Source organism: Heteronotia binoei, chromosome 13 (genome assembly GCF_032191835.1).
Source record: "Heteronotia binoei isolate CCM8104 ecotype False Entrance Well chromosome 13, APGP_CSIRO_Hbin_v1, whole genome shotgun sequence".
In the NCBI taxonomy this organism is placed as follows: domain Eukaryota; kingdom Metazoa; phylum Chordata; class Lepidosauria; order Squamata; family Gekkonidae; genus Heteronotia; species Heteronotia binoei.
Window position 1 is genome coordinate 27,365,597 of NC_083235.1, and position 24,342 is coordinate 27,389,938.

General features: G+C 48.0%; 1 protein-coding gene and 1 non-coding gene across 2 annotated transcripts in view; both read right to left on the minus strand.

The window, feature by feature from the left end:
* ESPL1 (extra spindle pole bodies like 1, separase) overlaps positions 1 to 10,824 on the minus strand; it is a 52,040-nt gene extending 41,216 nt beyond the window's left edge. Inside the window, exons 1-5 of the mRNA XM_060252189.1 lie at positions 10,738 to 10,824; positions 6,345 to 7,460; positions 4,062 to 4,166; positions 2,184 to 2,304; positions 1,141 to 1,277 (exon numbers count right to left, since the gene is read on the minus strand). Coding sequence (XP_060108172.1) covers positions 1,141 to 1,277; positions 2,184 to 2,304; positions 4,062 to 4,166; positions 6,345 to 7,460; positions 10,738 to 10,818 — 1,560 coding nt within the window. The 5' untranslated portion in view covers positions 10,819 to 10,824. The remainder of the gene's footprint in view (positions 1 to 1,140; positions 1,278 to 2,183; positions 2,305 to 4,061; positions 4,167 to 6,344; positions 7,461 to 10,737) is intronic.
* Positions 10,825 to 11,130: 306 nt separating this feature from the next.
* Positions 11,131 to 11,203, minus strand: TRNAA-UGC (transfer RNA alanine (anticodon UGC)). The gene has a single exon. It is a non-coding gene; the product is annotated as a tRNA-Ala (tRNA).
* Between the last annotated feature and the right edge of the window lie 13,139 nt (positions 11,204 to 24,342).

The following is a 24,342-nucleotide window of genomic DNA, read 5'->3' on the forward strand; positions in this document are numbered from 1 at the left end:
AAAACTTTGTGATGTGACATAACCCCAGAGTCAGAAACGACTGCTGCTTGCACAGGGGACTACCTTTACCTTTTATATGAAAGTTACTTTAAGCCATTCCTCTTTGGAGCAGTCCTTTAGGTGGACTCAGAAACATAACTGCTGCCTTAGCCTAGCCCGCACACACTTTCTTGGAAAGAGGTACCATTGAGCTCAGATGCTTTTGAATAAGCATCTCCAGCTGAAATGCTGAGAAACACCCAAGAGCCTAACTCAGGAAAAGGAAGGTTCATTTAGTGAGGAAGCTATGGATAAGTGTTAGACCATGTGTTCAACACCTGGAAGGTTGCAGGTTCCCTTTACCTTGGAGTCTTTGTCCTGGCTGCCTGCCCTTTGTTAGCTCCACTGGCAATGGCAATCTGCAAGACTAGGTGAGAGTCCAAATTAAACCAGCCAAAATGGTCCCCGTTCCCTCTGTCAGGAGAATTTCTCTCTCATGTTCTCCCCGCATGAGCCATATCTTTCCTTCCTGAGGTCTCCAGGAATATATTACCCGGCTTCCAATATCCCAAGACTCTGTTCACCTTCTAAGCATCAGATTCCAGCCACAGTGTGCTGCTGGCCATTTCATTGTCTTCCACTGGGACAGGCATTTGCATTTATACGCTACCTGCATACTCAACAGAGCAGCTGACATGATAGATGGTAAAGGTAAAGGTAGCCCCCTGTGCAAGCATCACTCCGACTCTGGGGTGAAGTTGCTTTCACAACGTTTTCACAGCAGACTTTATTTTATGGGGTAGTTTGCTATTGCCTTCCCCAGTCATCGACACTTTCCCCCCCAGCAAGCTGGGTATTCATTTTACCGACCTCGGAAGGATGGAAGGTACTTGGCAGCAATCCCCTTCCCACTGTCTTCTACCAAAAGAAGAGAAAAAACTTTCAAAACCAAGCAATGGGGTTTTTGAAAGCCCCAAACCAAGTAGTAGTGGGATGTATATCCAAAGGCCATTTTCCCACACACACATACCCCTCACAGAGTGCTATCTTGCTCAGATCTCAGATGCCACAGAAAAGACCTCATCGTTAATAGAACTTCTGAGCTCGACAAAATTCCCAGCCTGTACCTCTGTCATGAAGCATAAGGACGACGTTATATACCTTTTCCGTAGGGAATTCTGGATTCTTGAACAGCTCCTCCTTGCCCAGCCTCCTGCAGAAGAGCTCTACTATCAAGTTAGACTTGGCGTACATCTTCTGACAGTAGAAACTATAGCCCAGCCGGGACACACAGTATGCTGTTGAGAGAGAGGGTGGGGAAAAGCATAGTCTTAGGCCAAGCGCGGTTGAGTAGCACACCTGCTTTTGAAAGAAAACCACTAGATAAACAGGCTCCTGCCTCATCTCATGAAGAGAACCAGCTAGCAGACGCTGCCACATGGTCTGTTTACCTCATTTCATTTCATCATTTTATTTATATCCCACCCTCCTCGCCGAAGCAGGCTCAGGGCGGCTAACAACTTACCTCCAAAGTTGAAGCCCTCTATGTATGACCTTACATATGCTGAACGAGTATAACCACTGGCTTGGGAACACAAAAGAAACTACACATGTGTAGGCTATGTTCCTATGGCTGAGAAAGCTTTGGTTTTTTTAAGTGTGGGAAGGGAGGGAACACGTGTATACACTTCGTATAAACAGACTTGCATTCCTGAGCCAGAGATTGCTCCAGAGGCTTGCTAATAACCATTTATTTTTTATTTATTTTATTTATTTTGGTAAATTTATAATTCCACCCTTTCCCAGATGTGCTCAGGGTGGATTACATCCAGATAAAACCAGTCAAATACAATAAGCCAGTAAAACCAATAAAATACAATTAAAACAGCAACACAACACAGTGCTGTATAACAAAGGTGGGCGGGCTCATAGTGCAAGCTGGAGTGTAATCAGTGGCCCAGATATAATAGTTCAGAAGACAGATCACTGTGGGGGAGGATAGCCGATGGTATATAGGCAATAAGGAAAAGGATGCCCGCTTGCCTCAACCAAATGCCTGGTGGAACAGCTCCGTTTTACAGGCTCTACGGAAAGGTAACAAAACCGGTAAGTGTACTTGTTTCTTATTATGCTGGACAACAGCCTTCAGCTGGTTTGTACACAGAGAACCAATCCACAAGAGAAAGACCATCTTTGATACCAACCTGAGACATCCAGGTATTCTGCCTGCTCACTCTGCGGAAGACCTGCTAGCATGTCCAGCATCCAGGAAGCAACCTTCTGAAGGGATGCCACCAGCTGTAGTATCCCTGGAGCCTCTGGTCCCTGAGAGAAAGGCAAGCTTTTGGAAGAGGAAACAAAGCATAGGAAACACACACACACACACACACCCCTCCAGCAGCATTTCACCACAATTAGTCTACTATGGACAGCAGACAGCTGCCTTGTTTGCGTGAAAGTTCCATGAGTATCTGGAGCCAGTCTATATAGTCAATCAACTGGTGGGAAGGGAATATACCATTTCCAACAGCAGAGTGGAAAATCCCATTCAGCAACCCTGCCCTTCATTTCTCCCTTCTTCCCATTGCCTCTGTCTCCCTCTCCAGTACTTCTGTCAGTCACACCTCTAATCAGATGTCAGAGGGGATGGAAGCAGGTGAAGCAGAAGGAACATGTATCTTCCTGCTTTCAGCTTTAAAGTCTCCTGCCAATGCTACCCACCCTCGCAGGGCTTTCCCTTCCATCAGGAGTGATGGCAACAAATGGTTTTGGTGCAGAAAGTGTGGGATGCCTTTTGCTTCAGCCTCCGTCTGCCCCCTGATACCCAGCTTATTGGGGTGGATGGCTCAAAGTGCAACTGCTGCCTCATTCCTCTCCTCCCACCCTCCAGCCTGGCCACTTCTGACCCCTCCCGCTTTTTCCTGTCCTTGTTTCTCCTTCCACTGCCTCATCCCTTTAATTTAAGATCTCTTTCATAATAGTGTCCATGATCTCTCCATCCGCCTTCCTCCCTCATTGCAGCTGTCTCCAATTTGATTAAAATAGATATAGTTTTTTTCAAAATTTCCTGCCATCCTGTGTTTTCAGAGGCCCACCCCATTTGTCCAAACAGCACACTTTTAAGCACCTCCTTTCGTCCAAACAGCACACTTTTCTTTAAAACCAAATCTGTGTTTCCTGTTGTCACTTGATTTGATTTTTTCCTAACCTCTCAGAGAGCAGAAACTAAAATACATGTGCTAAAGGAGTATGTAAGGCAGCAGTCTGCAGCTCTTTTTAGTAGCTGATTGTATTTGCAACTCTGCTGTTTGAAAATTAAAACACCTATACCTTTAAAATTTGGTAAAGAAGCCATGTTGAACACCTGTATATGCCAACTAAGTTAACAAAGGATGCATCTGGTGTCAGAGCAGAAAAATAAGTAAAGACCTCAGAAGTGCTAGATATATTTCAATTTCCCTCCAAATTTCCATTTTTTCAAAGATTATGTCTTTTCCTCTGCGGTTTCAGCATTTCTGGAAATTTAATTCATTCGGACCATGAGTCTGCTTAAACCTGTATGTATTGACTGCTCGGACCGGCAACAGCTTTTCAAGGCCAATCCGGAGGAGGACACTTTTCACAGCTCTTCTACAAGTAAGCCTTTGACAGGGGGTACCAAGCAGTGTTCCCTCTAAGCTGAGTTAGAGTGAGCTAGCTCACAGTTTTTTAGCCTCTGGCTCACACATTTTTGTCTTAGCTCAGGGAAAATGGCCCCAGAGCAAACTAATTTATGCAGCAGCTCACCACTTTAATGCAAGTAGCTCAAAGTAGAATTTCTGCTCACAAGACTCCACAGCTTAGAGGGAACATTGGTACCCAGGACTGAACCTTGGATCTTACGAACAAGACCCACACATCCTACCCCTGAACCAAAGAGCCTCTGTAGAATCTAGACGCCAGACCCACGAAGGATACTTATCCTGGTCCCTGGGGGCTGAAGATCTCATTTCTACAACAGATTGCAGGAGTCTCTGGTCTGTTCAGGAGGCCACAGGGCAGAAACTACCATCCCCACCCCACCCCCCCTGAGTTTCTCATACCTGCAGAGTCTGAAGGGAATCATATACTAAGGTGGTGTACAGCTGGGCAAAGTGGTACAGCAGTTTCTTCAGAGCTTGCTGCTGTTTCACGTTGTCTGGCGGAACCTGGGAAGGGCAGGAAGATGAGCATGGGAAGATGCCTGAATGGCCCCAAAGCCAGTCGGTGCCAGGTCACACATTAACAACTGGTCTTATGCAGGGGTCGTTTTGTAGAAAAATAGGTGGCAGAGCTCATTAGCATAACTCATTAGCATATGCCACCACCACCCCCGCCAAAAGCAACCCAATGCAAGAAAGGAGAGCCCTGGGCAAGCAAGTCCTGCTTGGGCTGACTAGAGATCCAGCCAGTCCAATCAGGCCTCGCTTGCCTGGGGCTCTCCTGGGCTGCCCCCTCCCAGTCAAAAGGCCAGCAAGCCACCCGCCACCCAAAATCGTGTAAGAAGTGGAGAAAGGGTGATGTGGGCTTCTCCAGGGGTTAATGAGGGCTGTTGGGGGTGTGGCAAAGCCGCTGGTGGCTGTCTGTCTGGCTGCTCTCCTACTCCAGGGATTGTTATGCAGCTGCACCTACTATTCAATGGACAAGGTAGGTGAGGAGGAAGAGGAGGAACCCTCAGAAAGGTTCAGGAGCTGAACTCCTGTGAGCTCCTGCTGAATCTGAGGCCTGGTCTTATGCACAGTTACTTTCAGTCTAAGTCTAGCGACTTCAACTGGAGTAACTATGTATAAGCATTCTAAGAGACCTAAGTGGTACCATTTAGGGATCCCACACACATATCACAGGTTAAAAAAGAAACTGCAACACACAGAAAATCTAAGTTTTTCCCTTGCATGCATTCTATTTGCATAGAAAGGAAGAGTTGTTTTAAATGTAAGATATCCCTGGGGGGGAAAAAAGCAAACCCCCACATCCACGGTATTTTCATACACTCAGGCAAGGATAGCCAATCGATGTTCTATGGGCTGGATTAGTTCCATCCCTATAGCAAATGCAACAGCCCTACCAAATTTTAATCAATGCAACAGCAAAACAGCATGGCATTGTGATCAATGTCACACAAGGACATAGGAGAACCAGATTCAAAACCCTACTCTGCTACAGACGCTTGCTGGGTAGCCTCGGGCCAGCCGCCTTTCTTGCAGCTTAACATGTTGGTTGTGAGGATAAAATGGAGAAGGTGGGGGGAGGTTTTAAGCTGCTTCGGACCCCCAGTGGAGATATATTTTATATACATGTATCTATATGAAATGGTTTGTTCACTCAAATACACTCGAAAGGCCTATCTGTTCCTCAGCTCAACCTCAACTGATGGTCTCGTAACCCAGCGCGCCACAATCTCATCAATCTGGGACAACTTCCTCCCCCCAAAAAAACCCCTCTAGCCCCAGGACCAGCATCAGAAGAATACAGGCTGGCTGCCTCTTCTCTAGTGGAATGAGCTTGCATGTGTTCTTACACTGTTTATGCAGTGGGCGGTGGTGGTATATAGGACATGACCACGGCTGGCCCTGCCACTAGGCAAACTAGGTGACTGCCGAGCGTGCCAGCCTTCTGGGGGTGCCCCTCATGTGACTCGGTGATTTTTCAGTGAGGGGTGGGGGAAGTTAGGTTTGCTTAGGGTGTTAGACCAGTTCAAGAGCGGCCCTGGATACGACCATAACTTTTCCACGCAACCAAAGGCAGTAAGGTATGGCTAGGCCTTGAATGAAGGGATACTGTGGAGTGAAAGGGGAGAAAAAGTGAAAGCAGGAGGGGGGAATTGTGGGAAGATGGCTGCCATCTTGTAAGATTCAGGCTCAATGTCTGTCTCCTTTTCAAGGCATTTAAGGCCTGCGAGTGGCCAAGGGAGTGAGCCCCTGAGCTCTAGCAGAAGGGCAAAAGCCAAAGGGCTCTTGGCTCCAAGCCCCAGAGTTAGGATTGCCAATCTCCAGGTGGGACCTGGAGATCTCCCACAACAGAGGCCAGTTCCTCTGGAGAAAATGGCTGCAGTGTACTTTGCTGAGGCCCCTCCCTCCCCAAGCACCAGCCTCTCCAGACTCCACCCCCAAAATCTTCAGGTATTTCCCAACCCAGAGCTGGCATCCACACCAAGGGTCCTAAGCCTAGAACTTGCAAGACAATCTCCTAACAAACACAGAGAAACGTCAGAAGTTCTTCCCTTCTCCTGTTCATTCGTTTCTTCTGTATCGCCATGCTTTTATTGCGAGCTGCTTGGGTCCCCGCTGGGAAGAAAGGCAGGATATAAATTAATTAGAAAGCAAAATAAAGGAGAAAAATAAACTTACAACATTCAGCAGCTTGCCAAGCAGCTCCAAGTATCTTTCCATAAAGGCAGAGATCCCCAGTACGTCACATAGGCTGAAGGAGCTCCGTTTAGCCTCTCTGGCATATCCATACAGAGCCATCACAAACAATTGGCAGCTTTCGATTGTCGCTTTAAGCACATGCTCATCAGCATCCATCAAGGTGTTTAGGATCTCAGCAGCCTGGGAAAAAAGGGATCCTACTGAGCTGTCCTGAAGCACTAACACTCTGTTCAACTCGACACCGATGGAGAGAATATCCAGACCCACGCTGAAGAAGTTCCTTCTTTTCTTGAACCTTCTCAAACAGTCCCGGGACTTCTGGAGAACTTCCTTGCTGTCCGCAAAGCAGCTACTCTTGCAGAGGTACCGGGACCTCATCACTGTTAGTTCGAAGATGCCGAGTGCATCCTGAAAGGGCAAAGTTTCACTCGGGCCCCTCCTTTCCAGAAGGCCTACAACAAGATGGCCGAACAGCTGCTCACTGAGGAAACAAGCATCCTCCTTGGGTAGTGGGCTCCGCTGGGCCTCAAATACAGAAGCGGCAGCGGCGGCATGCTGGGCCACCACGGAGGTAAAGAACGGGGGCTCTCTGAGTGAGAGACCAGGGGAGTTTTGCTCCAAAAGAACCAAGAAGCATACTGCTTGCAACTGTGATGAGAGGATCGCCCTGGGCTGGGCGGGAGTCCGGTCCGTTTTAGCCACAGCATCCGTGCTCTTCCAGAGCACGCTAAAGGTACTCTTGGCAATGGATACAAAGTCGTCAGCGGGCACCTCCGGAGGCTGGTGCTTCAACAGTTCAGCGTAGAGGAGGTCCGCAAAACCCAAGCTGATCTCTGATGGGCCCCGAGAAGCAGCACCTCTCAGCAAGTGATACAGCAACCTTTCCAGATAGAGAGGAACATACTGCGGCCGAGCTTTCACGTAGCCATGGTAGGCCACCTCAGCCAGAGTTCGGAGACCTTCCAGGTGATCCGAGCAGCCTGAGCGTTCGGCAAATCTGTGGATGCAGGCTCGCAAGATTCCGTCGCATGCTGTCGCCTGTTTGGAAGCTTGACTCATAGCATCTGCATTTTTGGCCACCGAGCTGAGGCATTCCTGAAATTTTAAATGACGATCTTTTAAGGTCTTGGAGGCAGCACATTCCAGTAGATTAAATATTGCAAAGCCCCTCCCTTGGATGGAAGAGCACCCATCAAAATGTACAAACAACATGTAGTTAATGGGCCACCTCCCAAGCGCTGTCTCAGTTTTATTCTCTCACAGTTTATTCTATCTACTGGACCAGTCCTAGTCGCTGTTTTAAAACAGCTGTGAGCCAAATGCTTCCTAGAAGCTCATGAGCAACTCTTCTGCCCTCAATGGATATTCAGAGGCCTGCTGTTTCTGAACATAAGAACATAAGAGAAGCCATGTTGGATCAGGCCAATGGCCCATCCAGTCCAACACTCTGGGTCACATAGTGCCCAAAAAACCCGTGCCATCAAGAGGTCCACCGGTGGGGCTAGAAGCCCTTCCACTGTGCCCCCCCCCCCAGCACCAGAATACAGAGCATCACTGCCCCAGATAGAGTTCAAACAATAAGCTGTGGCTAATAGCCACTGATGGACCTCTGCTCCATCTGCTTATCCATTCCCCTCTTGAAGCTGTCTATGCTTGTAGCCGCCACCACCTCCTGTGGCAGTGAACATGAGGATTTCATTTGGTTCTTATGACTAAGAGCCATGATTGGGCCTATCCTCCCTCAATTTATCTGATCCCCTTCAGTCCCCACCGTGCCTTGTGGAAGAAAGTCCCATGAGTTAACTGTTTGATGTGTGAAGAGGTCCTCTAATCTATCTCAGCACATTTATTCAGCAACAAGAGGGAAATTCTAGTGTTCTTCATAGCCTCCTAAACCCCTGCCCCATCCCTCCCCTCCCAACTTAGTCAGTTCCTTATGGCTAAAGTATTTGTGGCTTTTTAGCTCAGCCACATGGAACAGAATCACAACCTAATCACAACTGTCAGTTCCACTTTCCCAGCTCTACAATTTCCTTTTTGAGGACACGCCAATGCAAGCAGAACTGCGCTGCAGACATACAACTCCCAGATTTGAAGGACTGAAACTGTACTCCACCAAGTCAGAATTACCTGGGGGGTGTCCTTAGATTTCACAGGGTGAGGTGCAAGGAGAAGAGAGTGATAAAGATACAGGTAAGCACAGAGTGGTAAAGCTGCAGTACTGCAGCCCGAGCTCTCTGCTCATGACCTGAGTTTGATCCCTGCAGAAGCTGGGTTCAAGTAGCCGGCTCAAGGTTGACTCAGCCTCCCATCCTTCCCAGGTTGGTAAAATGAGTACCCAGCTTGCTGGGGCAGGGGGAAGTGCAGATGACTGGGAAAGGCAATGGCAAACCACTCTATAAAAAGTCTGTCATGAAAACATCGTGATGCGACGTCACCCCAGAGTCGGAAACAATTGGAGCTTGCACAGGAGACCTTTCCTTTACCTTTTTAAGGCTGCCTGAGACCAACAATAATGGTGAACCAATGAGTATACAAATACCCACACGAAAGCTTATACCCAAAATTCAACTTTGTTGGACTTTATAGTGCCACTGGATTCAACCTTTGCCTTTCGTTATGTTTATGGGATCCACCTCTGGGTCTTTTTTAGACCAAGAGAAAAAGTATACATGGTACGCTTGTTAGGGCAGTGGCTGCAACCTGGATGACTCAGGCTAGCCTGAACTTGTTGAATCTCCGAAACTAAGCAGGGTCAGTGCTAGTTAGTAGTTGGATGGGAGGCCGCCAAGGAAGTCCAAGGTCACTGTGCAGAGGCAGGCAACGGCAAACCACTTCTGCTCGTCTCTTACCTTGAAAACCCTACTGGGTCATCATGACACTTTCCTCCACTGATTAGGGCATTGAGCCCTACAAGGACGATTGCCGGGTTAAAGGAGTCAGAAAGCAAAAGACCTGGATCACTAGCAATTGCCGCTTCTGCTAATGACCTTCCTATCCATGTTCCTCATGCAAAGGAAGGAGTCTGCTTATCAGTACCGCTAAAAATCCTGCTGCCTCCCTGTACCTCTCTGCTTCTCTGGTCCATCCTTCCCTTCTGAATGAAAAACTCTTCCAAACTAAGCAGAGTCAAGTGACACCTTTAAGACCAACAAAATTTTATTCAGAATGTAAGCTTTTGTGTGCTCTAAGCACACTTCATCAGACAGTAGGATGGAATGGCAAGTAATCCTAAATATAGAGAAAGTGGGCAGTGAATTAAAAGAATCACAATTTTAATTTTAATCTGCTAAGGGACATTTCCATCGTTTTGCATGCTGATTCACTGCCCACTTTCTCTATGGCTGTTTTCGCACTGACCTTAATCAGCAGCGACGCCCCTCTTCACCGCGCAGGATCGGCGCGGATTTCGCACTAATTGCCGCGGAGCACCCAGAAGAGCCGGAAAGTCCCGCGGCTTTTGCGGCGCAAGCAGAAACCGCCAAAAACCAGTTTCCATTTGCGCCGCAAAAGCTGCGGGACTTTCCGGCTCTTCCGGGTGCTCCGCGGCAATTAGTGCGAAATCTGCGCCGATCCTGCGCGGTGAAGAGGGGCGTCGCTGCTGATTAAGGTCAGTGCGAAAACGCCCTATATTTAGGACTGCTTGCCATTCCATCCCACTGTCTGATGAAGTGTGCTTAGAGCACACAAAAGCTTACATTCTGAATAAAATTTTGTTGGTCTTAAAGGTGCTACTTGACTCTGCTTTGTTCTGCTGCTTCAGACCAACACGGCTGCCCACCTGGATCTATCTTCCAAATTCAATTGCTGCTAGAATCCAGATTATACATGGTAGGCTCCAGATTATACATGGTAGGCTCAAAACTACCTATTGATCTTCAGAAACTGCTCAGCAAAGCCCTGACCTGGATAGCCCAAGCTAAGCAGGACCAGCTCTGGTAAGTACTTGGATGGAAGACCTCAAAGGAACACAGGGCCAGAACACAGAGGCAGGCGATACAATCTCGCCTCTGAAAAATGTCCTAGCCCCACTAGGGGTTGCCAAAAGTCACCATGACTCCAGGAACACAAGCACATGCACAATATAAACTACTAATTTTTTTTTTTTAAACTGCTCAGCAAAGTTCATTAAGGGAACAGGGGGTAAGAGAAATACACCCTATTGAGGCAATCCCTGGGGAATGTCAAGAAATCGGAACATCCTCAAAATCATCAATAAATTGATACAGAACTGGGAATGAGCTGCTAGCCGCAGACCGGCATCAGTAGCAGTTGCACTCCTCAGCTTTGTGTCAAGCCATCTTTCAACAGCAAGTCCAAGAACTGCTAAGGATATCATTCACCTTAGAGACAGCTGACCAAGCGGTATTACCTTCAGCTCTGACAACAAAGTTAGAGTCTCTTCGAGAGTGCTGGTCCGTGACACAAAGTCCATGCCTTTGAGGTACTTCATTTTGCATCCTGAAGAAAGAAAGAAGACATCTGTCTATCAAGAGGCCACACAGAAATGGATTATTTGGGACAAGTGATGCTCTCTATATTTGGTGCTTGAGGGGGAGGCAACAGTGGGAGGGCTTCTAGTGTCCTGGCCCCGCTGATGGACCTCCTAATTGCACCTGGGGTTTTTTGGCCACAGTGTGACACAGAGTGTTGCTGGATGGGCCATTGGCCTGATCCAACATGGCTTTTATGTTCTTATATGTATGCTCACTGTAACTTCTCCAGTGCTGGGTCTTTCACCCACGTATGACCTGGTGCTTTTAACAGGAGATGCTGAGGATTGAACCCAGGACCTTCTGTATGCAAAACAGAGGCTCTTCCACTGAGCCACAGCCTCCTCTTCCTCAACTACCCATGCAATGGTATGTTGGCAGCAGCTGGTGGACAAGCACATAAGGGCTGATATATACTGAGCAAAGGAGCAAGTCCAAGGGGCAGACTGCCACATCTGAACTGCTGCCGTGTAATGAGGATTTTTTTCTGTTGTGGAAGAAAGAGCGACTGTTTAAATACCTGCAGCCCAAAATAAATGATGGTATCACTGGCATGCAATTGCCTTTCAGCACATTCAGTTTCCCTAGCTGGGGCTACAGGAAAACATCAAGGACACACACAGGAAGCTGCCTTACTGAGTTAGACTGTTGGTCTGCCAAGAACAGTATTGTCCACTCTGACCAGCAGCAGGTATCCAAGGTCTAAGGCTAAGGACTTGCCTGGTCCCTTTAATTGGATGTGCAGGGGAATCGAATGTGGGAGAGCCAGTTTGGTGTAGTGGTTAAGTGTGCGGACTCTTATCTGGGAGAACCGGGTTTGATTCCCCACTCCTCCACTTGCACCTGCTAGCATGGCCTTGGGTTAGCCATAGCTCTGGCAGAGGTTGTCCTTGAAAGGGCAGCTGCTGTGAGAGCCCTCTCCAGCCCCACCCACCTCACAGGGTGTCTGTTGTGGGGGAGGAAGGTAAAGGAGATTGTGAGCCGCTCTGAGACTCTTCGGAGTAGAGGGCGGGATATAAATCCAATATCATCTTCTTCTTCTGCATCCAAATCATATGCACTGTCACTGAAGAGTTGGTTTTTACAACCCATTTTCTTTCCCTGAAGGCAGGGGTGTCAAACATATGGCCCGCAGGCTGGATCAGGCCCACAGAGGGCTCCAATCAGGCCTTCCAACAACTGGCTATCATCTGCTTCATTTTCCCTTGTCAGCTTCTTTCGGTTGCCATTTTGTGTTTCTCCCCAGATAAGCCAGAGAGGAGGAGGAGGGAGGAGCAGCCTCAGCCAATGAGGGAGGTTGGCTCTATAGCTCTGCTGGTTGATTAAGTTTGCCAGGCTCAATTAATCACCCTGCAGAGCTACTGAGACAAGCCTCTCTTCCTTCTAATGAATGACTGTGGCTCCTCTCCCTCTTCCTGCCCTGGGGAAGAAAATAAAGAGCCAGAGCTTCCTTTATCCAGTCCCCACCATCCGGAGAGCTACAAAGAGTGCATTTTTAGACCAGCAACGTTTTAGTGAAGGTATGAGCTTTATGCCTTGCTACAGAGAGAGAGAGAGAGAGAGTTTTATTGCGGTTGTAACTGGGTTCCCCGTCTCTTTTTCACTGTACTCATACCCTCCAGTCTTTCTCAATAGGAAAGCATGTGAACTATTTAGGAGAGAAATATCAGCTTTAGACTGAGAGTGTGTTCCACCCCAATTTTACCCAGCAAATTTTCCTTTCACATTTTCCTTTGATTGGGGTCTTGAATTTAGACTTCCCAGATAGTCGGCTGACACTGACCATGGTACATGGCTGTTTCTCTGTTCTTGTAGTTGTTTTTTGGGGGGAAGTTGTATTTTTTTTTAGTTGTAGTCATTTTTCTGGGGAAAATTATAGTTCTGTAGACAAGCACATAGCCCTCAGTCTGTGCCGTGGTGTTCTTGACTAGTACGTGAAGCAACGTCTGTACAAAAGTTCACCATGCCCAGCTGCTTCATGTTCCTCTGGGTCTTAAGCTCAAAGCATTGAATGTCAATGAATCAAAAGTAGGTTTGCAACTTTCAGATGTGCACACCTGAACAGCACGTATTCAAGACTGGTACAGCACAGACACTGTCTGCAGTTTTTGATGCAATAATTCATAGCAAGAGGTAACATTTATCCAAGACTGTAAAACAAAATATTGCAAGCGGGCTAATATTTTAAGCAGAAAAAAAAATCTTTAATTGTGTGTCTGTGCCCCTTATAAAGTTTATATGTCCACTACCTGGCATTACATTTTATGATACACATGGCTCGGCCCGGCAAGGTCTCATATATGTCAAATCCAGGCCTCATAACAAATGAGTTCGACACCCCTGCCTTAAGGCATCTTAAAGCGGCTTACAATCTCCTTCCCTTTCTCTCCCCACAACAGTCACTTTGTAAGATAGGTGGAACTGAGAGAATTCTGACAGAACATCTCTCAGAAAACTGTGATTGGCCAAAGGTCACATCAGCAGGCTTCCTGAATCAAACCTGGTTCTCCAGATTAGAGTCTGCCACACTTACCCACTATACCACACTGGTTCTCCCTTGAGCCACCTGGGAATGCACGGCCTGAACTAATATTCATCCCATTTTAAAGGCTTAAGCCTGTAAAATAAGAAGCATCTGTAAGCCCAGTCCCATGTCCCTGCCATGCCACACCACCTCAGAAGCCTATAACCTTAGCAATATTTTTAACTAACCCCATACTGTCCGTTCTCCCTGACTTCTCCCCCATGTTGACCTAGAAAATTTGATAGCAGCTGCATTCCCCATGACCAGAACTTAATTGAGTCACTAGAAGCACCTCAGTCACCCCTCACATTAAGCAGTAAGCAGGCCTAATATGAAGCTACAGAAAATGAACTGAGTCCACAGTATATCTGGTTATGTGAATGTCTGTTCAGGTGTTCTTTAACCTTATGACTGTACCTGGAACTCCAAGCTCCTTCTTAACAGTACCTAAGCCTGGCCCAAAGCTGCTGTAAGAACTCTAGCATGTAATTTGTAGAATGGCTCATTTTAAAATCAATAAACAGTATTTTCCCAATTACACACATGCCACTACATCCCATTTTATCTTTAATAGCCCTTGCTGACTCCTACCCGATACAGTAGGGGTCCCCCAAACTTTGTGGGTCTATGGGCACCTTTGAAATTTTGAGAAGCAGTGGGGAGCATCAGTCCCCCCAAAAGGCTATAAAAAACCCAGGAGCTGCTTCATCTTCCAGTGGGAAACCCTTTTATCAAATGGGAAAGGAAAGGTCCTCTGAGCAAGCACCAGTCGTTTCCGACTCTGGGGTGATGTCGTATCACAACGTTTTCACGGCAGACTTTTTACGGGGTGGTTTGCCATTGCCTTCCCCAGTCATCTACACTTTTCCCCCAGCAAGCTGGGCACTCATTTTGCCGACCTTGGAAGGATGGAAGGCTGAGTCAACCTTGAGCCGACTACCTGAATCCAGCTTCCACCAGAATCAAACTCAGGTCGTGAGGAGAGAGTTCAAACCACAGTACTGACAAGCCCTATTTTACAACGGCCCCACCCATTTCCCAAAAAGCTTAGCAGGCACCAACCATATTGGGGAATCCTGCAATAAATTTCCAACTCAGACTTCATCACTTTCCAAGTCCATTTATGCTATTGAATATAAAACCAATTTAACCATCTCTGGTCCCTACAATACCCACCTATCTGTAAATAAAATCAGGCAAAACTTTTAATAGGAAGGGGGAAAATACCTTTGGCCAATGAATGACCTACTAACTTCAAAAACAGAACAGTGAGTTTAGTGGCGCCTCTAAGACCAACAAAGTTTAATTCTGCGTATAAGTTTTCATGTGCACATGAAAGCTTATACTCAGAATTAAACTTCGTTGGTCTAAAAAGATCTCACTGGACTCAAACTTTGTTCTGTTTTTGAAGTTAGTAGGTCTTTCAAATAAAGTTTAAGTCCAGTGGCACCTTTTAAAACCAGCTAAGATTAATTATACCCAGAATTAAACTTCGTCGGTCTTAAAGATGCAAGTGGACTCAAACTTTATACAACACGGCTACCCACCTAAACCTTAACGTCAAAAATATCTGGCAAGCTAGAGGAACCACAGCAGTTAACTCTATTTGAAATAGATTAACAGGGCTGGGAAGGGAAAATACACCTAGAAGACGCCTCCATGACGTTACCAACAACCAGTGTTCCCTCTAAGCTGAGTTAGTGTGAGCTAGCTCACAGATTTTTAGCCTCCAGCTCACACATTTTTGTCTTAGCTCAGGAAGGATGACTCCAAAGCACACTAATTTATGCAGTAGCTCACAAAGTAGAAGTTTTGCTCACAAGACTCTGCAGCTTAGAGAGAACATTGCCAACAACCTCATAAAAAAGCTATTGTTCTTACCACCCCTATACTTTGGCATACAACCTCCCTTCCTCCAAGTTCCACTACCTACCCGATACCAGCAAGCTTTTACCCACTAACCGGTCACGCAGCCGGCAAAACCACCACGGTAGAAGGGAAGGGAAGAGAACCAGCCCCGCGCCACGTTCAAATCTACGTCCCCGACCAATCGCAGGAGCTATGCGATAACTCCGCCCCTTTCCTGTCTACTGCCTTCTGGGAATTGTGGTTCTTATTTTCCCATTGCAAAGATGTGGATTTGCAGGGACAGAGTGAGTGTCGTTCTCTCGCAGGTGTAGAACAAAGCAGGAGTCAAGTGACCTTTAAGACCAACCAAGTTTTATTCAGAATGTAAGCTTTCGTGTGCGTTTGCTTAGAGCACACGAAAGCTTACATTCTGAATAAAACTTGGTCTTAAAGGTACGACTTGACTCCTACTTTGTTCTACTGATTCAAACCAACACGGCTACCCACTTGGATCTCGCAGGTGTATTTGTGCACTGCGCTGCTAGTAAAAGCCGGGAGGACCGACTCGCCCAGTTGCAATCTTCGTGCATGCTTCATAGGGAGGAAACGTCGCACAGAAGACAGCAAGGCATGTCCGAGTAAACATGCGTAGGTTCGGGCTGCACAGGAGCGTAACTTTCGGGAGTATCCATGTGGCTGACTGAAACTGTGAATTGTGTTTGCGAGTAAAAAAATTGGATAAAAGAAGCTGGAAACTGTTCGGGTTTCCTGATCGCCACCTGCTTTGAAACCATGGGAAAGAGACGGCGTTCACAAAGCAAAAATAGGCCGCACAAAGTGCTATGAAGTGGGTTGCATCGGGGCTTGTGTTCTTGTCAGAACTTTTTTTTTTGTAGAAAAAGCCCAGCAGGAACTTATTTGCATATTAGGCCACATCCCTTGCTACCAAGCCAGACAGAACTGCGTTCCTGCTCAAAAAAGGCCTGGTTCTTGGGGATATAAAAGTGCAATGCGCTTGTATGGAGAGAAGAGTGCTGCATGGCTGGAAGAACTTATATCTATTACAAAGAAAGGGATGCTGTAAAATGACCTCCACGCTTGAGTCTCAGCCAGGGCTTCTTTTGAGCAGGAATGCACAGGAACACAGTTCCAGTTGACTTGGCATCAGAGGGTGTGGCCTAATATGCAAATAAATTCCTGCTGGGCTTTTTAATGCGAAAAAAACATTGTGTGAGACAATGGTGATATCAAATGGGTGACCTAATATGCAAATAAGTTCCTGCTGGGCATTTTCTACCAACCCCACCCCCTGCTCTCAGCATTCCACAATTAAGAAGGGTACACTTACACATCACTCTCCAATTCTGATATATTCAGGGCTCTTTTGTAGCAGGAACTCCTTTGCATATTAGACCACACATCTCTGATGTAGCCAGTCCTCCAAGAGCTTACAGGGCTGTTAGTACAAGGCCTAATGTAAGCTCCAGGAGGATTGGCTACATCAGGAAGGTGTAGCCTAATATGTAAAGGGATTTCTGCTACAAAAAAAGCCCTGGATATATTTATTTGCTTCGCTATGTCCCTCCCCACATTAAGTCCAAACAAATGGTGACCATATAAACACTTGTTAATTCCAGTTTGGTCCTTGCATCTGTTAAACACAGTTTATTATGCAGACAGGTTATTATGAGCAGACAGGTTAAAACGGATAAAAGGAAGTACTTCTTCACCCAAAGGGTGATTAACATGTGGAATTCACTGCCACAGGAGGTGTTGGCGGCCACAAGTATAGCCACCTTCAAGAGGGGTTTAGATAAAAATATGGAGCACAGGTCCATCAGTGGCTATTAGCCACAGTGTGTATATATAAATTTTTTTGACACTGTGTGACACAGAGTGTTGGACTGGATGGGCCGTTGGCCTGATCCAACATGGCTTCTCTTATGTTCTTATGCTTATGCTTGTAGGAATGAAGACTCTTGACACGTGTATTGAGGAAGTGAGGAAAGCCTGCTCTCTGCAAGTCCTGGTTTTATTTATACATCTCAGGCAGTTAATGAAACAGGAAGCATGCATGAGGTTATGTCTTCATAGCCCCTAAGATTCGATACAGCCAGCAATTTATCAAGAATATATGTGTCAGCAAAAGGAAGCGAGAATATGAGTGTAAGATGTCTGCGCCCTTTTAGCCTTTCAGACGCAATGTGGGCGGCTCAAACTGATATGCCAAATGCGTGATCCACCCACATTTCTGTCTTCAGGCTTTGTGGGGTCTGGGGGCTCAAGCGCGTGAGCCCCACAATGCTAATTTGCTGCTCACCCTCTACCTACATGTATGGACCGGTAACTTCAATTCCAGTGTATCTGAAGAAGTGTGCATGCACATGAAAGCTTATGCCTCGAATAAAACTTTGTCAGTCTTAAAAGTGCCACTGGACTTGAAATTTGTTTTTCATATATTAGCCATTCCCAACATACTATAGTGGAGGTAGTGGTAGTGATGATGATAAAGCCCATGTTAATGCTATGCAGATGAAGAGATTGGATCACCTGGATCCATGCCACACTAACAAAGACTAGACTACTGTAATGTGCTGTACATTGGTCTCCCTCAGGCCAGTAGGCACGGGAAGCCTGTGGGGATACTGCCCCCCCCCAGCTTCCAGATGGCCCCCTGGCTTCCATATTCTGGGCTCCCCCCAGATTCAGTCTGGAAACTCCAGTTGGTGCAGAATGCCTCAGCTCAGCTATTATTGGCAGCTAACTGAAATCCCTAGAGAGTCACATGGAAAAGAGATCAGTAATCCAAGCTGCAGGCTTTGTGTATACACACCTCTTCACAAATTATAGCAAAAATTGATATTCTTTTATAATAAAGTATCAACAATATTAACAAAGTGGACTCCAATTTCTTCACATGTAAGTCAATACCACAGATATGTTCACCAAAGTGGTTTTTCCTGTTGCTGTTACTGCCATTTAGGCAGACTACGATTAAAAGAAATAGATGAGATGTATGGATGTTTTTATGTTCTTTGCATAGGGAACCTATGGAGATGACAATTGAAAATTGTGGATTATTTCCATATAAAGATTGTATGGTCCAGTGCTGAACATATCTGTGGTACTGACATATGTGTGAAGAAATTGGAGTCCACTTTGTTAATATTTTTGATACTTTATTATAAAAGAATATAAATTTTGCTATAATTTTTGAAGAGGTATTGTGTATACAGAGAGCCTGCAGCGTGGATTATTGGGAGCTATACAGAGCACACATATTACTCCCATTCTACAATGTAATTTTTGCAACATTTAATGTGTCAATACTTATGCTTTGCTTCAGTTCTGTTTTTAAAATATTTCTGATTTGTTTTACAACTCTAATCCTATTGTAGTTTACTGAATGTGTCTGTTGTAATGACTCATTCTGTGTAAGCCACCTTGAGTCCAAGTAAGAAAGTGGGACTACAAGTAAGAAAGTGGGACTATAAATAACATAAATCAGTATGCAAATAGCAGCTCACCTCTTAAACCTCAGCCAAACTGTGCCCCCAATTACACCTTTTTACAGGTGTATTACTAGTAGTTGTGTCCACTAGCTATCACAACTGCTGCTTTTGGTCCCTTCTCTCATTCCTTTTGCCCCCCCCCCCCCCGCAACCAATGGAAGCAGGATCCATTGCAAACTCACACAATAGGAAGCATGGCACATACCATGTTGGTCTCTGAATGGTGTGCCAATATCCTGTTCACAAAAATTCTGCTACTCAGAGTTGAGGGCCTCTGAAGTTACTTTTCTCAAGGGGAAACACAATCACTATGAATAATGACAACAATTATGCACCAGGTTTAGGGTGACCATAATGTCTGAAGGACAGCCAGGGACACGTTGGGGGGGGGGGGAGGTAGGGGTGCGTGTGCACGAAGCGCGCGCCGCCGGAAACAGGAAGTGACGCCACTTCCGGTGACGGCATGCCACCACAGGAAACAGGAAGTGACATCACTTCCTGTGACATCATTTCCCCCAAATGACATCATTTCCCCCAAATGCCACTGCCGGAAACAGGAAGTGACTTCACAGCACTTCCTGTGACATCCCCAAAAATCCCCCAAATATCACCGCCGGAAACAATTTTGTTCTGAAATCCTGTACATACTTCATCAGTATATGGGATAAGGCACTTTCTCAACTGTGCTGCATAATGCAGCCTATTTATTTTGTCCTGTTTGCTCTGTTGGCTCTATCTGCGCCACCTTCATCACTTTCGGGGTGTGGATCCCCCAGTGGGGTGGTCTCCCGACTCCCTCCGCCGGCTGTTTCTGATAGCCCTGCGCCCCCTCTTTCATTTGATATGTGTCCCGTGCGGGTGCCACCCTCCCGCCGGGAGATGCCGCAAAATGAGCCCCCTTGAGGCTTATGGCGGCAGGGCTCGGGGGAAGCGAGCTAGACTGCTGTTCTTTTGAGGGGTTATAGAGTGTTTCGAGCCTGTCCCTGTGGCATCGGTCCCATCGTTGTGGGGCCCAGGGGGCCGGCGCAGCGGCACGCCGAAGCAGCCTGTCACTAATAACACAGGTCGAGATGCAGGACAGGAACCCGGAAGTGACCGACAGGCTGCTTCACCCGGGACCAGCGCCGACCAGCGAAGGCCTCCCCGCGGCCTCCGCTGGTCCCTGGAGGCCCTCCAGAGTCTCTGGAGGGCCTCCAGGGACCAGCGGAGGCCGCGGGGAGGCCTTCGCTGGTCCCGGAAGGCCTTCCAGAGGCTCTGGAAGGCCTTCCGGGACCAGCGCCGGGTGCTCCGCGGCGTCCCCGCGGCCTCCGCTGGTCCCTGGAGGCCCTCCAGAGACTCTGGAGGGCCTCCAGGGACCAGCGGAGGCCGCGGGGAGGCCTTCGCTGGTCGGCGCAGGTCCCGGAAGGCCTTCCAGAGGCTCTGGAAGGCCTTCCGGGACCAGCGCCGGGTGCTCCGCGGCGTCCCCCGCGGCCTCCGCTGGTCCCTGGAGGCCCTCCAGAGACTCTGGAGGGCCTCCAGGGACCAGCGGAGGCCGCGGGGAGGCCTTCGCTGGTCGGCGCTGGTCCCGGAAGGCCTTCCAGAGGCTCTGGAAGGCCTTCCGGGACCAGCGCCGGGTGCTCCGCGGCCTCCGCTGGTCCCTGGAGGCCCTCCAGAGACTCTGGAGGGCCTCCAGGGACCAGCGGAGGCCGCGGGGAGGCCTTCCCTGGTCGGCGCTGGTCCCGGAAGGCCTTCCAGAGGCTCTGGAAGGCCTTCCGGGACCAGCGCCGGGTGCTCCGCGGCGTCCCCCGCGGCCTCCGCTGGTCCCTGGAGGCCCTCCAGAGACACTGGAGGGCCTCCAGGGACCAGCGGAGGGCGCGGGGAGGCCTTCGCTGGTCGGCGCTGGTCCCGGAAGGCCTTCCAGAGGCTCTGGAAGGCCTTCCGGGACCAGCGCCGGGTGCTCCGCGGCGTCCCCGCGGGTCCCTGGAGGCCCTCCAGAGACTCTGGAGGGCCTCCAGGGACCAGCGGAGGCCGCGGGGAGGCCTTCGCTGGTCGGCGCTGGTCCCGGAAGGCCTTCCAGAGGCTCTGGAAGGCCTTCCGGGACCAGCGCCGGGTGCTCCGCGGCCTCTCCGCGGCCTCCGCTGGTCGCTGGAGGCCCTCCAGAGTCTCTGGAGGGCTTCCAGCGACCAGCGGAGGCCACGGAGAGGCCTCCACCACCGCCGCCGGGCCCCGCGCGCGGGCGGGGAAGGCGGCGAGTGAGGGAGGGAGCATCCCTGCGCAGGCGCAGGGACGCTCCCTCCCTCACTCGCCGCCTTCCCCGCCGGCACCCGCGGCCCACCGCCTCCGGGGCTGCCTAAACCGGGACCTCTAAATGGTCCCGGTATAGCCAGCCCGGGAGGCGGGAATAGGGGGCCAGAACCGGGACATTCCCGGGCTCCCGGGACGGTCTGGCCACCCTAACCAGGTTGCCAACTCTGAGTTACAAAATTCCTGGAGATTTAGAAATAGACCTTAACAGGTCCCCAAAGTATTTTTTCCCCAGGGGAACTGATCTGTGTAATCTGGAGTTAATTTTTAATCCTGTTAGATCTCCAGGCCCCACTTAAGATGTTTGCAACCCTAGCCCCTGAGCATACAGAGAGTTGCAGCCATGACTCTCCCTGTGGTGGATCTTTTGTGGAGTTTCCTCACCTTCAGATAAGCCAGCTCTGTGTTATGTCTGCAACAGCCAAACATGGCTGTCTAGGCAGACAGTGGATCTTCATCCCTGAAGCATCATCTATGAAATGGCAGGTTGTCTGACCAAGGGAGAAGCTACCTGGCTAAGCTTTGGGTTGGCTGATTCACCTGCAGGGCAGATGAGAGATCAGTACATACCAATACCCTGTGCAGCTGCATCCACAACCCGTTTGATTAAGGAGTGGAGGTGTGCAATAACTGGGTGTGAGGTGAGACTCGCCTTAAAATGTAGCATCAACTGCGCAAGGCATGGAGGGCAATGATTCTTGCAAGGGCTTAGATCATCTTACAAACCCAGCAGAACAGCAAGCGTACCCGCACCTCAGGCAGACAACACAATCATGCCTTAACATGCAGGGCCTTCGCAGTCTACACTGGGACCAAGCCAGCTCTATTTCTAACCTGAGGGGGTTGATGGGTGGGTGTGAAGAATGCTCCCAAACAAAAAACACCAGCAGTGTGTGGGCTTACAGCTTCCTGTTCGTCAGGTAATACTGGTCTGATGCGAACTGAATGTGTATTCTGTAAAAAGGCAGGCAGCAACTGCTAGGAGCCAGGTTCTGAAAAAACCCCCTGCAAACCCATCAGATTCTAGGTTCACAAGCTGGTGCGTCGGTGGTGAATTTCCAGGGAAACATAAAGAATGTTGTGGCCACTGTAGCCTCATTGCACACACATCATGAAAGAGCTACTGATTCTAGCTGGAGAAAATGGCCCAGGAACAAGCCAGGACTGCAGGGACCAATCACCTCAGACCCAGCCGGAAGCAACAACAATGGTCGTCAGCTCACCTCACCGTTGCTGCCTCTGTTGACACCGCAGAGCTGCTGATCTTGGCTCTGCTTGCTCGTGGTGGCGAGCAGCCCACTGAGAACTTTCCTTGTAGGTTAAACAGTCAATTCACCCATTTAATACTTTCTCACACATGGTTTCATAAAAAGGATCAGACATTCCATTCTGTTCCTCTCCTCATGCCGCTGTCAGAATAATCACCTTAACTCAGGACGGCATGCTGCTGACTGCCTGTGGAGAGAGGGAGAAGTACCACCTGTTGACCAGACAGGGAAGTTTCCATAACTGGAAGACAGTTTTTCTTTTCCTCTTTTAGACTATCACCATGTCACAAATGAGTTTAATGTTGGCAAGTAGAGCTGGTAAGACTAAGTTTGTGGCCTAGTAACTTCTACAGCCATATTCAAGACAACTCTGTCCATAAACCCTCATGCACAGGAAGTGGCTACACAACAAGTTCTCAACATAATGCCCATGGGCACCATGCCACCTGCTGACATCCCTCCTGGCACTCATCAAGTGTTTTAAGAAAGCAGGTGTGGCCAAGTGTGCAGATTAAAATAACATTGTTTCAGCTGCCATTACAGTGTCAGTTTTATTCTTCTTTCACACTCCTCTGTCCCGGTATATTTTTAAAAATTACTTCTCATGTTCTCTGCACTTGGGCTTCCTCTGCGTATGTGTGGGTGGGCCTCTACCTCCCATGGCAGCCATTTTGTGGTTGCACCCACCACCCTGTATTGGAATTCCAAAGGAACCCAGAGGCTCAGAAAGGCTGGGGAACTCTGGGCTATACATTGAACGGACTGGTGGGGAAAGAGTAACATAACGGGAGTATGTTTAAGATGTGGCCTTGTAAAGAAATACTGCTATAGTTCTGACAATGGAGGTGAAAGAGAAGATTAGAGCCTTCCAACAAGCACATTCCAGGATTTAGCACATGAGGTCTGTCATTGCTGTAACTTCAGGGCACATGATGCTATTAGAAAAAGAAACATGTGCACACTGTCATTTCTTCCACAGTAAAATGTAGCAGGAATTTTCAGTCTATATAAACGCAATTCATATGAAATCTTCATAATCACCATCTACCTCAGACAGAATGCTTCTGGAGGTGATATCTTTAAAAAGCTGTGGACACCACTTTATTTACTAATAGGAAGTGAGGGAAAGGCAGGTGTTTGTGTGTGCCTGCCTGAAAAGTGACCAAGTTTTCACCTAGCTAAAAATAACTGTTTCATTTCAAATCAGCCTCCTGAAATTAAGACCTTAAAAGCTGCATTGAAAAAAATACACTTTAACCTCCCCCTTTGGAGGAAAAAAAACTAGCAATGTGGCTTTGAATAGTTGCCCCTTCTTCAAGTTAAAGCAGGGAGTCTGATGAATGAAATTTGTATACCCCCACAAGAAAATGGCACCTAATATAACTGAAAAAGAGATAGTGTTGAAAGACAGACTGAAACAAAACAAAACAAAAATGCTCAAAAACTTGGTTCTTAAGAATCCAAGAGTACAGAAATTTGATGTCTGAACCTGGAAATTCAAAATACTGGACCTGACAAACAGGCAAGGCTCAGCAGCAGAGCAACTGCCTTGCATGCAGAAGGCCTGATGTTCAATCTCTGACATCAAGCAGCACATGCTGTGTAAGACCTTGACACAAGACCCTCGAGAGCAGTTTGTAGATCCCACCTTTGGTTGGAAGCAATGCATTTGCTATTTTATTTACTTCACATATAGCATACCTTTTCCCTTGCGATTCAAGGCAGAACACAAAACTAACAGTGGAATCATAAGCAGAGTTACTCCAGTCTAAGCCCATTGAAATCAATGGACTTAGACTGGAGTAATTTTTCTTAGGACTGCATTCTAAGCAACAACTCCCGGCTAAGGAGCCTTTCTCCATCCTACATGGCTCTTCTGTTGAATGAAGTCTTCAAACTCCATAGAATAGGATGAGCATGGCAGGAGGCATGCTGCTGCCAGTCCGAGCAGACCATACTGTCCTTGCCAGACTCAGCGTACAGCTGCTTGACGTGAAGCATTTCTCCAGACCTGATCACGCATCCCCAAATTAGCATCAAGCCAGAAGA